Source organism: Bubalus bubalis, chromosome 8 (assembly GCF_019923935.1).
Source record: "Bubalus bubalis isolate 160015118507 breed Murrah chromosome 8, NDDB_SH_1, whole genome shotgun sequence".
NCBI classification, from domain to species: domain Eukaryota; kingdom Metazoa; phylum Chordata; class Mammalia; order Artiodactyla; family Bovidae; genus Bubalus; species Bubalus bubalis.
Genome location: NC_059164.1, coordinates 20218893 through 20232308, shown reverse-complemented (window position 1 = coordinate 20232308; position 13416 = coordinate 20218893). Strand labels below are relative to the sequence as shown.

Sequence of the window (13416 nt, the reverse complement as noted above, 5' to 3'; positions counted from 1 at the left end):
AAGCCCCAAAGCAGAGAACACAAGGAAATAAGTACTCCTGTGTTTCACACAGAAGCTGCTAACAGACTTATTCCTACAGGGCTTTTTAAAAGGTGGACGGGCAAGACCTGCTGCTCTCACACTCCATCCCATCCAAATTAAGTAAATGATTAAAACTCTGAAGGCCTTTTTTAAGAAGTAGGCATCATTATTCTTGGGGGGAAGCACTGCAGAATATCCATTCTGGTTCCTCTAAGGAAAGAGCCAAATCAGAGGGGCCCGAGTCATCATTTATAGGGCAAAGGGACCGAAGGTGCCTACATGAGAGGAAACTGGCAGAAGGAGACCTTTCAAGGATTCTAATGAAATCATGTAATTCCTCAGATGAAGGTAAGAACCTGGGCAGGTGATAAAGGAAAAGGAAGGAAGTCAACAAAGTGTAAATAATTACTGAGACAACGGGAGTTGAACCCCCTTGGGGAGCCCTGGGGAACACTGTAAAACAACCATCTCAGTTCTTGCTTGAGGACTGCTGCTAGGAGATATAAAGCCATAGGGCACAAGGACCTGGTGTGGTCAGCTCCACAGCCAGAGATAACCCTTGGGCAAGGAGATGCAGATGTTGGCTTTTGAAAGTTAAGCACAAATTCTCTGGAATAAGAAAGAATGAGGGGAGTTGGCTGGCACCAACAGTGTTTACGAAATTTGGAATTGTAACATGATCAATGTGTAGTTTTCCAGAATGATGCTGAAATCTAGGAAAAATCATGGTTATTTGAACAAGGGACTGGATTCTTAAAATGGTTTAAGCACAACACAAATACTTCATTTATAATTCCTGTGATAGTAGAGCTTCTGTAGGATAAAGTACATAGCAGTGAAAACACTCATATGAGTAGTAATTCTAAAGAGTTAATCTAACTGTTTAACAAGAAATCTTAAAATTTTCGCCCATTGTCTTGCATGTCTTATTAAACTTTTCTTCCACACGATCCATAAATGCACTGTATGCATCCCGCCGCCTTCTGTGTCTCTTGAGGAAGATGGTACAAAGGAAGTTAGTGAAAGCAAGCATACATCAACTTTAATTTTCGTTTATCTTTTAAAAAATTGCTATTTAATAATCTTTGGCTTTAAAAACTTGCTCCATATGCCAAACACACATCTTGTTCTGTGTGCATGTGCAAGACTATTCGAAGAAGCCTAATTTGTCCAGGGGAGAATTTGAGGCATAAAATGTGTTTCAGCATCTTTTTCAGAGTGTTTGGGAGAGCCTTCTTGTCAGGCCTTATTTGAGTGCAATACACTCAAAATGGGCTGCTCCAAAAAAAGTGGGAGTAAATTAGGGAAAGATTTCCCACAACATTTAGGGTTCAATCTGGTGGGCTGCCTTCTATGGGGTCGCACAGAGTCGGACACGACTGAAGCGACTTAGCAGCAGCAGCAGCAGCCACCATGTCAACTATCTTTGATATAAGAAAAAAAAAAACCTCAAATACTAGATAATCCGTTATTTGCATTTTAAGTAAAAGCAGAAATCTGAATGCTTCACTTTTAAAGATAGGCATATCTTTCACTAGAACAAATGAAAAATTCCTGCATTAAAGCAATTGTTAACAACAATGCCATATACAAACCGCAACAGCTATGGAAAAACAGGCAAACTCACTGTGTATGAAGCAGATTTAACGGGCCAAGGGGCTTTTGGTAAAATTAGCTTTGAATCCCAGGCGCATTCACAAGGCTTGTAGGTGATAAATCTTTCTGTGCTGTTCTGTTGACCATTTTTCAGCAATGGGCATCCACTTACTAGAGACAGGAAGACAAATGAGAAACTTAGCAGTGACATGAGTCTTTGTTCATGAAGTCTTTCACAAGATGGTCTCATTTTTGGAGATCAGGACCCAGGAGCAGTAAATTGCTGGGCAATATATTTATAGGTGCAAATCTAAATTAAAAATTGCTTATCCTTTCTACTATTTCTGCTGGAGTTAATTTTGCCCTTCTCCAAACATTAGTTCAAATCCTACCTTATTTTATTTCCTTGGGAACCTCTTTAAAAATTTTTTTCTCATTAGTGGTTTTGACTTGAAGGGCATATTTTGCATTCTACCTTATATTTGACTTAGAAGTTTCCTAACATCAAAGACTTGGTCTTATAAAATATTTTTGGTGTTTCCTTCCATAGTGACTTAGACACGAGGAAATTTGAGGTGTACTAATTTAATTATGTACCTAGACAAGCCCTTTTAAATTTAATCCATGCTAAAATGTGTACATTATTTGCAAATAAATTATCTTAATTTTACAATTATAAAATTATTTGCTACTCATTTTGAAAAGAAGAAAATAAAATTCAACCATTATCCCACTATCCAGAAACAACCATTGTTAACACCTTATTGGTTTATAATTGATATGTAATTATAATAGTAAATACAGTATATATTAACCTTATCCATATAAAAGTACTGGATTATACAGATTAAGTCTGCATAAACACCATACAAATGGCACCATAATAATACTGCTGCTGCTGCTGCTAAGTCATTTCAGTCGTGTCTGACTCTGTGCGACCCCATAGACAGCAGCCCACCAGGCTCCCCCGTCCCTGGGATTCTCCAGGCAAGAACACTGAAGTGGGTTGCCATTTCCTTCTCCAACGCATGAAAGTGAAAAGTGAAAGGAAGTCACTCAGTCATGTCCGACTCTTCGCGACCCCATGGACTGCAGCCTACCAGGCTCCTCCACCCATGGGATTTTCCAGGCAAGAGTACTGGAGTGGGGTGCCATTGCCTTCTCCGATAATAATGCTAATGGTATGTATATTACCATGTGCTAGACAACATATGCTTTACATACATTATTTACTAGGTGCTTTACATATGTATGAGCTTCCCTGGTGGCTCAAATGGTAAAGAATATGCCAGCCTTGCAGGAGACCCAGTGATTCAACGCTCACAAAAATTTTATGATGTAAATTCAACTATTATCATTCTCATTTATAGGTAAGGAAAGCAAGATATAGACAGCTTAGGTAATTTAGGGCAGTGAGGCCAGGATTCAAAGCTTATGCATCTTGCCTCTGGAATCTATTTTAACTCATTGGTTCTCCACACAGAACACACTGAGTTATCACTTGATTTTTAGTAATTTTTAGTAATATATTAAAAGTTGTGTATAACAAAGCATATGGATTTTTGCCATCAATGAACTGAGAATTTAAAAAATTTACTGTATCATTAAAGGTGATAAGTAAAAAAATACCTTTTAAATTATTTGCCTTTTTAAATATTCCTGTTAAGATATAATGCAGAAAGCTTATGTTTAACACGTTTATAACTTTATGATAACAACTTACCTGTACTTAAATGTTGTGACTTAAATTTTAATCCAAAAGGATCTTTTTCATAAGTCGTCACAAAATTTGGTAAATTACATTCATTGTAGACATGTAAAGAGAAGATTGTGCTATTACTAAGAAACATTGTTTCTTATTGCTAACATTCTACTTGGAATTCAGTTTCTCCAAATATTAAATATTTCACCAGTAAAATGTATTCTGAGGATTTTGCTGTATCATTTAAAACCTGCATATGAACAGTTGATGTAATAATCCAAGATTCCAGACAGTGTTTAACCAATTCATTTTATGGTGGTGCGAGAACTTCACTTATCCTTCTGTGAATAATTTAGAAAAGATATTTTAAACAGGATGAAATAAAAAGAATCTATTCAGAATTTAGCAACACAATCTCAAATGCAAATAGAATTACATGTTTTATTTCTAGAGCTGAATTTATTTCAGGCAATAGGAAAAATGTTGAATAGAGCTAAAAATGATTTGCTGAGACTGGAATAGAATAAATATTGATTGTTTTTAGTATATTATAAAACAAAGTTTTCTTTAATATGGCTTAAATGCACCAATATGAACTAAAATAGAATTTGTGCACTTCCCAGAATCTAATCAAATAAAACCACACAAACGTCTCTGCTTGAAAGCTGAATCAGTGTGGCACAAAGAAGAATGAACTTGGGGATGTGATGCAGAAGTTAGACAAGGTTCTCTTCTTAGTGTTTCTAGTCCTGCCACAGCAAGTAATAAAATATTAAAAGTCCCAAAGGAAACTCCTTAATACAAAATTTTTTATCTTTCATCAAATCCAATGTGAAGCCAATTTAGTTTAGAAAAAAAATTGTCAGCTGTTTAAAGCTGTAACAATACTGACATCTGGTGGTTGTATAATTTATATCTTGCTGCCTCCCATTCACTCTTAAAAAGCAAATTAATTGACATAAAATTTAAAAGCCCCAGATTGGGATTGACATATGCACACTGCTATATATCAAATAGAAAACTAATAAGAACCGACTGATAGCACAGGAAACTCTGCTCAATGGCCTATATGAGAAGAGACTCTAAAGAAGAATGTATATATGTATATTATATATAACTGACTCATGTTGCTATACATCTGAAACACATTATAAATCAACTATACTCCAATAGAACTTTTTAAAAAGTTCCTCATTCCTTGAACTTTTACTTATCCAGGTCATGCAATTCTAATTTTCAGTTCAGTTCAGTTCAGTCACTCATTCATGTCTGACTCTTTGCAGCCCCATGAATCATAAATTAAATAATTTAAATTAAACCAATTGCACTTGATATTTAATTGACCTCCCCTCATTTACAAAAGGTAATATGTTTCGTTTACTACAAACATAAGCATTTAGATGCCCTGGATAAGTAAATAAGGTTATAGATCAAAGCTTTTTTAATTTCCCAACTTTTATCCTAATAGCTCCTAAAAGTTCACTTTTATTGGGTACCTCAATATTTCCAACTTTGTTGTAAGAAATTTGTATATAATTGTCTCCTTCATTACTTAAAATAACCATATAAAACATGTAGTATTTTTATCCCAATGTACAAGGACAGGAGCTTAACAACTTGTACAAAATTATTAGAAAGTAAGAGATCTAGGATACTCAATGCTCTTAACTGTTTTCCTATATTTTCCACTGGAATAAGCTTTTTCATTTTTATTTTTTATTTTTTAGATTTTCTGGTATTATCAGTCCTATTGCTTCTCTCTTTACCTAGCAAGAGTCATATTTATGTGTTAGATTATAGACCTAAGTATAGGCTATATTCATGTTTTAATGGAATTATATTTTGACCAAATCGCATCTCCTTAAATATTTATTTTCCACCACAATTTTAAATTGGAAATTCTTGCTCATATATTATTCAAAATAGTAGAAAGACTCCAAACCATTAGAAAGACTCATTGAAGTAATACAACATCCCCTCTTTGTCAATATTCATTCACTCATCCATTTGTTCCATGATTGATTCATTACTAGACAGTAAACACCTGGAAACAGTTTTCCAAACATACTTCAGTCCAAGATCTTCTTGAACCCTTTCTTGAATGGCTTTCTAAAGCCATCCCTAAACTGGTCATCCCTTCCAGCAGATAAAACCCCATCAGAAACATCAACCAGGGTCTTGCCTCTCCTTTGCCATTCGTTTATTGCTGAATTTGAATTGTATTATTCCGTGAGAAATACTGCTGCAACTTTACACACATTATATTCACATATACTTTTTAAGTTCACATAATAGTTGTTATAGTTAAGAAATGAATAAAAATAATATATTTTCCCCGTATCTGTTTTAAGTTATTTAGAATCAAATGCTTTTTTTGTACCTGTCGAAAGTCATGTGGTTTTGGATTAAGGTATACACCATTTGGATATTTTCCACTCTCCACAAACATTAACTTTGCTTTTTGTGAATCCAGACGTGGAAATGTAGTTATAAATTTAGGAGATATGGCCTTCTTGGGAGGATTCCTTAGGCTGGGAAGGGGAACCATTTTTCCTGGAAAGTCAGGGATTTTTCTTCTTTCTTCTTGCATGATGGTCCTTGATGGCTTTCCTGCAAGCCTCAAAGATGTATACAGTTTATAACTAAAATCAGGAGGCTTTATTTCCCAAATGTTGACTTTTACTTCAGCTTGTGGTGGTTGCGGTGCGTTTATTTTCCATTTGGAGTTGCGATCTTGCATGAGACAGTGCAGCCTCTCTGCAGTGTCCCTGCCTCTCCTACCTGTCTGGGACGCAAGGGCGTTTTCACAGGTTGAAATCTGCAACAGATATGGAAACTGGTGAAGTATGCCGCTGTAGCAACGGTGTATCGAATATTTCCTCTCTGGGCCAGGGTAAGCTCTAAAAGATTTATGAAGCAGGAAAAAAAAAAAAAGCTTAGACATCATAGGGAGTGTGTGGAGAGGTGAAGAAAGTATTGTGGTGGCTGCAAGCATTTATTCAACATGTTTGTCACAGCAGTTACTGAGCTAGGGGCTAGGAATTCAAAACAATTAACTTGAAATCCATATCCATAAATAAGTGGGAGAAATTGGGAGAAAGGAATGAAGACAAAAAATAAAACCTATGTAATATGATAGATACCACAAGAGTTTTATGAATGAAGATAAAAAATAAAGCCTATGAAATGTGATAGATATTACAGTAATGTTAAGAGAGGCCTGGGAGGGTGCACAGCTAGCTCTATCAGGAAAATAGAAGTGACACGGAAGGAAAAGTTATCATTTGCGCTGATCTTGAAGAATAAGGAGAAATAAGTCAGGGGGGTAAAGTGAGGAAATAGCATTTCACCAAGGCACAGACAGTATGTAAAACTTGTCATAAGCTATTTCTGAGGTATCTATGGCCATCTAAACCATGGTAAGTGCATTGGGCTTCCCTCACAGCTCAGTTGGTAAAGAATCCACCTGCAATGCAGGAGACTCTGGTTTGATTCCTGGGTCTGGAAGATCCCTTGGAGAAGGGATAGGTTACCCACTCCAGTTTGGGCTTCCCTTGTGGCTTAGCTGGTAAAGAACCCACCTGCAATGTGGGAGACCTGGGTTTGATCCCTGGGTTGGGAAGATCCCCAGTATTCTGGCCTGGAGAATTCCTTGGACTGTATAGTCCATGGGGTCACAAAGAATCAGACACGACTGAGCAACTTTCAGTTTCTACTACTGGGATCTATAGATAAGAATTGGAGAAGGCAATGGCACCCCAATCCAGTACTCTTGCCTGGAAAATCCCATGGCCGGAGGAGCCTAGTAGGCTGCAGTCCATGGGGTAGTGAAGAGTCAGACACAACTGAGCGACTTCGCTTTCACTTTTCACTTTCATGCATTGGAGAAGGAAATGGCAACCCACTCCAGTGTTCTTGCCTGGAGAATCCCAGAGACAGGGGAGCCTGGTGGGCTGCCGTCTATGGGGTCGCACAGAGTCAGACGTGACTGAAGCAACTTAGCAGCAGCAGCAGCAGATAAGAATCATGGATTACCTCTTTGTTGAACTGTGACAAGGAAATGGTTGGCACAGTTCCGGGATTTAATGAATGTAAAGAATCTGCCTGCAATGCAGGAGACCCAGGTTCAATCCATGTGTTGGGAAGATCTCCTGAAGAAGGCAATGGCTACCCACTCCAGTATTCTTGCCTGGAGAATCCCATGGACAGAGGAGGTTGGCAGGCTACCGTCCCTGAAATCGCAAAGAGTCAGTCACAATTGAATGTCGAATATGATAGTAGACAATGCCAATGAATTTGAAACCTCCATGGAAAGAGGGATAAAAATCAAATAAAATTTATCTGGCTAAGTGGAAATAAACAATGCTGGTGCCTAGGAAATAAGGGTCTGAGGTAGGTACGACTTTCCTTCTCTTGTGCTAAAATTTCATGCTGTTTGATAAAAACACCAAAACAGAGAAATGTTAAGATTCTAAATGCTATTATGCAGTAATTTGAAATTGAGAATAAAGAAAACCTACTTTGGAGAAACACTGACAATGTCAACTTAAAAAATTAATAATAAATATTTTGTAAAATAAAATGATAGTTTTAAAGTTTTCAACTTCTAATATAAATATTTTTTAAATGACTATGATCCATTGAGAGAAAAGCAAAAGGCATGTGTAGCAGAAGCATAGCATATGTATGTGAAGAGGTAGTAGTAGAATAAAAAGATTTCTTAAAAATCAGTTGCAGTTACATCACCAAAGGTCTTTTATGACACATCATTTTAACGAATCAAAGATACCACAAAATTTCTTAACCAAGATAAGAAATACATGTATACCTGTGGCGGATTCATTTTGATATTTGGCAAAACTAATACAATTATGTAAAGTTTAAAAATAAAATAAAATTAAAAAAAAAAGAAAAGAAAAATTAAAAGAAATACAAGAGGAGGAAGAGTTTATGGAAAGAAGTTATAATAATAAGTAGATTTAAACAAAATATATGTCCACTATATAACTTGAAGTATAGGCCTGTGGCTAAGGCAGCTTTTGCTATAACAATGCTTTTTTAACAAACTGCCCCAAAATTCAATGACAAAAACTCAATGACTGAAGGGCAACTGGAGGTCCCTCATCCCCTCCTTGTCCTTAGAGTGCATGCCTCGCTTGAGTTTCCTGACCTAGAGGTTGCCCAAGGAAACAGCCTTGAGAGAGTACTGTGTTGCTGAGGCTATCTGGACAGCATACGTGACTTTAACCAGGGAAAGTGAAGTTGCTCAATCGTGTCTGACTCTTTGTAACCCCACGGACTGTAGCCAACCAGGCTCCTCCGTCCATGGGATTCTTCAGGCAAGAATACTGGAGTGGGTTGCCATTTCCTTCTCCAGGTGATCTTCCGGACCCAGGGGTTGAACCCAGGTCTCCCGCATTGCAAGCAGACACTTTAACCTCTGAGGCACCAGGGCAGACCCCTGGGAACCAGGGAAGTCCTCTCTATAAACTTTCAAGATTCAGGCAGAGAGTGGGGAACCAGTGCAGAGATCTACTTGTCTTGCAGCTGCCCAAGACAAGCCACATATGTAAGTTCCTTTGCTTCTTAAACCTGCCTATCTCCCTATCTGCAATGGTCTACCTCTGTCTTTGGTCTTTCCTTGTCTTCCCTGTACAGGGGCCAGGTTCAGATTACACCTGGGCAGCTCCTGAGGAGGTGGCAAACTAATAAATGGGTGAAGAACATGTTGTATATACAGAAAATATTTGGCCTTAAAAACGAAGGAAATTCTGCCATGTGCAACAAGATGAATGAAAGGAGGTCATTATACTAAATGAAATAAGCCAGTCACAGAAGGACAAATACTGCATGATTCCACTTACATGAAGAAATCTAAAATAGTCAAACAGAAATGGAGAGTAGAATGGTGGTTGCCAGGACTTGGTGGGGACAAAGAATGAGGAACTGGTATTCAACAGGTATAATGTTTCAGTTATACAAGTCAAATAAGTTCTAGAGGTCTGCTGTACAATGGTGTACTATGTTAACAGTATTGTATTGTACACTTGAAAGTCTATCAGGAGGCTAGATCTTATGTTGAGGATTCTTACTACATTTTTTTAAAGCTGAATAGAGACCAAAAAAAAAAAAAAAAAAAGAAGAAGAATGGTACTTAATATCTGAGTGAGAAGATTAGAAATTCCCCCAAGTGTTCAAAAATATATTATCCTTGGTTGCTCAATAATATAATAAAAATAAAGGTGATTTGATGAATAGGGAGTCACTTACAATCTCTACAGAATTACTGCAAAATAAGTCAATCATTAAAGTACTACACCAGTTAACAAAACGTGGATGTAGGATGTAGGTTTAACATTTCCTGCTGCTGCTGCTGCTGCTAAGTCGCTTCAGTCATGTCCGACTCTGTGCGACCCCATAGACGCCAGCCCACCAGGCTCCCCCGTCCCTGGGATTCTCCAGGCAAGAACACTGGAGTGGGTTGCCATTTCCTTCTCCAATGCACGAAAGTGAAAAGTGAAAGTGAAGTCGCTCAGTCATGTCCGACTCTTCATGACCCCATGGACTGCAGCCCACCAGGCTCCTCCGTCCATGGGATTTTCCAGGCAAGAGTACCGCAGTGGGGTGCCATTCCCTTCTCCATTACCATTTCCTAAGCAATGCTAAAAATATAAGTTAAATTAAAATATCTTAATTTCATGTTTCTATATTATGCTGTTATTCAGTTGTTAAATCATTTCTGATTCTTTGCAACCCCATGGACTGCAGCATGCCAGGCTTCCCTGTCCTTCTCTGTCTCCTGGAGTTTGCTCAGATTCATGTCCAAATAGTCCCAGCACCACATTGACAGTGATGGCATCCAACCATCACCCTCTGCTGCCCTTTTCTTTTGTCTTCGATCTTTCCCAGCATCAGGGTCTTTTCCAATGAGTCGACTCTTCACATCAGGTGGTCAAAGTATTGGGGCTTCAGCTTCAGCATCAGTCCTTACAATGAATATTCAGAGTTAATTTCCAATTAACTGGTTTGATTTTCTTGCAGTCTAAAGGAGTCTTCTCCAGTACCATAACTCCAAGGCATCAGTTCTAGGGTGCTTAACATTTTTTATGGTTCAACTATCACATCCATATGTGATTACTGGAAAAACCATAGGTTTGACTATATGGACCTTGGTCGACAAAGTGATGTCTTTGCTTTCTAATATACTGTCTAGGTTTGTCATAGCTTTATTATACAGTAAACAATAGGAATGTCTGCATAGAAATTAAAAGGGTTTGTAAATAAAGGATGTTAAAAAAGAAAGGGTGAGAGTTTGAAAGTTGGCCATACCCTTCCAAGATTCTTCCAGAGGGGAGGGCACGGTGGCCCATAATTGGTATTTTTATTTCCCTTCTCATATCTATGCATAACTTTTTATAACCTGGGCCATTTAACTATATAACTAATAATTAATTATTATTCTTATCTAACTTTATTATTATTATTATTTATTATTATTATTCTTATCTAACTTTAACCATCTGGTTTCATATGCACAGTAGTCTACTGGAAGATAGTGAACTGGAAAGAAAATATGAGTTAGTTTGGTTTATTTTTCTCATAAACTAAAAATTTGCATGTTGTTTTCATATTGGGTGCTTCTGAATCTGGCTAATGTGACTTCAACACTGAGCCACCCACTCACTAGGAGATGATGAAAATAAGCCCTTGATGGTCAGTGGTTAATTTGCTCCCAGTTCATGCCTTCTTTTATAAGTCTCTTGCCTCATCTATGATCCTTCACATTTCTGTTGAAATGTATTTTTTAATTTCTGAGGTGCACCAAAGGCTCAGTCTTGACGAAAATTGTAAATATACCCATCTCCTGCAGGGCTCAGAAATCTGGTTACATGAGCAAAGAAAACACATGAGAGTATTGATTCATGGCCAGGGTTTTGTAATCAGCTGCCATGAAAGGACATGGAGGTTGAGGGTGTCGGTAAGTGAGACAACAGAGTGTCTCATCAGGATGTACAGCTAGGAAGAAGCTGACCAGGAGGTTTATAAACTGGAAGAATAAGGATAGGTCTAATCGATATGAAAAACAAGTATCATGGTAGTAAGAGAGCTAGACAGTCAACAGATTAAGAAGCTCTAACTGGAGAATGCAGTGAGGTCTAGATTTCTTTTTGACTAGGTAGCTGAGAGTAGACACAAGCTCATCTATCACCTTCTTGCCACTATTGCTCATTTCTGTTGCTGTCTGTATACGTCTGGGGCTTCCTGGCTACCAAAAACTATAACTATGCAATATATAAACCAGGGATAAATTATCTTTAATTTGTATGATACTTCATTGTGTCCTTATATTATGAAGTTATTGTTACATATTATTCAAAAGAATAACATGCATGTAAAATTAAGCTTCTGTGATATACGAATCATGTGTTAGCATATGTCATTGTGACCTCGGGTGGCCTCGGTCGGCAATGGCTTGGAGCAAGGCTTTGGTTCCCAGGATATTGTGGCTGGGTCACAGCAGTGAAAGCATCAGATCCTAGCCACTAGACCAATGGTCAGCGACACGGGCCCTGGCCCTTCAGCTTTGCAGAAAATTCCCACAAAGATGGAAAGTACTGAAATAAGTATTTATTAAGAGGAATAAAAGAGTATAATTGAAATCAATTCTGAATATTCATTGGATGAATTGGATGATGCTGAAGTTGAAGCTTCAATACTTTGGCCACATGATGTGAAGAACTGACTCATTGGAAAAGACTCTGATGCTGGGAGAGATTTAGGGCAGGAAGAGAAGGGGACGACAAAGGATGAGATGGTTGGATGGCATCACCAACACTATGGACATGAGTTTGAGTAAGCTCCAGGAGTTGGTTATGGTCAGGGAAGCCTGGCATGCTGCAGTTCATGGGTGACAGAGACAGACAAAAATGATCAACTGAACAATAAAAACAAAGCATGGAAAGACACACGGGCAGACTCAGGGAGAAAGAGGGGCTGAGTCACAGCCTCATGGCAGTTTGAATTACTTTTATGGGACATTTCTTCCAGGTTTCCTTTGGCCAGTCATTTTGATTTGTCTGGTTCACTGTCCATATTTGGTATATCTCAGGACCCTCCCACGTGTGTGCATGCATTTCTAGGGCCCAGGCTCACCCCTCAATTGTCCTGTTATTCTCATCTTGGAGTTTCAGCCCATAGGGAATGACTCTCCAATTGCTTTACCCTTGGGGTGGGGGTGGCCCATCTGCCTCCTCCCCAGGATACCCCAGCAGAAAGAAATCAACTGGAGATCTAGTTGAATGATTGAAGCTTGTGATGGCAATATCACATTATGCTCCTCACTTTATGTGGAAAAAGCTAAGGCATAGAGAAATATGGTCTTAAGATGTAAGGTTGAGAAAGTAAGAAAAAATAAACTAGTAATCTCATTTAGTCAAAGATTTAGTGGTAAATGTTGATACTACAGAAGCTGTACTTTGCCAAAGATGTCTCACTGGAAATAATAGAATAGTTTAATCTGCATTCAACAAGCCCAGTTATTCTCCATCTAAGAAATTACCTGGTCTTAAGGATTAGTTTAAATGCCGCTCCAATAAAAGTTTTCCCAGATCTATTAGGGTTCATATTTCCTTACAGCAGTGGAACTCAGAGTTATGTTTTGCCTTGTTCCTTGTATTAAAGTTAGTTAATTCCAAGATCTGACCCAAATTAGATTGTAACATTGAGTCAAATATACCTATTTTTACAAACACTACGTAGAGTTCTGCATATTTTAGGTTAAATCATGTGAAATTTCTTCTATTCAATGATTTTTCAACCTTACAAAAATGCAAACTTTAAATGGGTCCATGATAAGAGGAATAAGAATTTCATGTGCCAAATTCTGGAAATTACAGATACTTTTTTTGAAACTGTATCTAAAAGCTCAAATATCTAATTACATTTTTTCTAAATAATGAAAACTTCTAATAGTGGCAATATAAAAAATAAACTTTAATTTAAATTTCTTCCTCAATATTTTCTACTAGAATGTCACAAAATATTTTTGTTATCTGCTTTTACAATCAGATTTTAGAATAAATGCATTCCTTAGGTTA

General features: G+C 37.6%; 1 protein-coding gene across 1 annotated transcript; it reads right to left on the bottom strand.

Moving 5' to 3' along the window:
• Window positions 1-904: 904 nt before the first annotated feature.
• Window positions 905-12943, bottom strand: LOC112586450. Its single transcript, XM_045166518.1, has 5 exons — window positions 12879-12943; window positions 5693-6219; window positions 3341-3418; window positions 1649-1788; window positions 905-1012 (listed from the first exon to the last, which is right to left on the bottom strand). The coding sequence occupies exons 1-5, from the start codon at window positions 12941-12943 to the stop codon at window positions 905-907; spliced, it is 918 nt and encodes a 305-aa protein (XP_045022453.1).
• Between the last annotated feature and the right edge of the window lie 473 nt (window positions 12944-13416).

What these genes read in the sequence shown, in the direction of transcription:
- LOC112586450 (XM_045166518.1), bottom strand. Translation starts at nt 12,943, where the DNA reads ATGAACCCTAATAGATCTGGGAAAACTTTTATTGGAGCGGCATTTAAA. An exon ending in TGACTTTCGACAGGTACAAA is followed by an intron (nt 3,419 to 5,692) that starts AAAAGCATTTGA and finishes TCTACAATGAAT; the next exon opens with GTAATTTACCAAATTTTGTG. An exon ending in TTAAATCTGCTTCATACACA is followed by an intron (nt 1,013 to 1,648) that starts GTGAGTTTGCCT and finishes ATCTTCCTCAAG; the next exon opens with AGACACAGAAGGCGGCGGGA.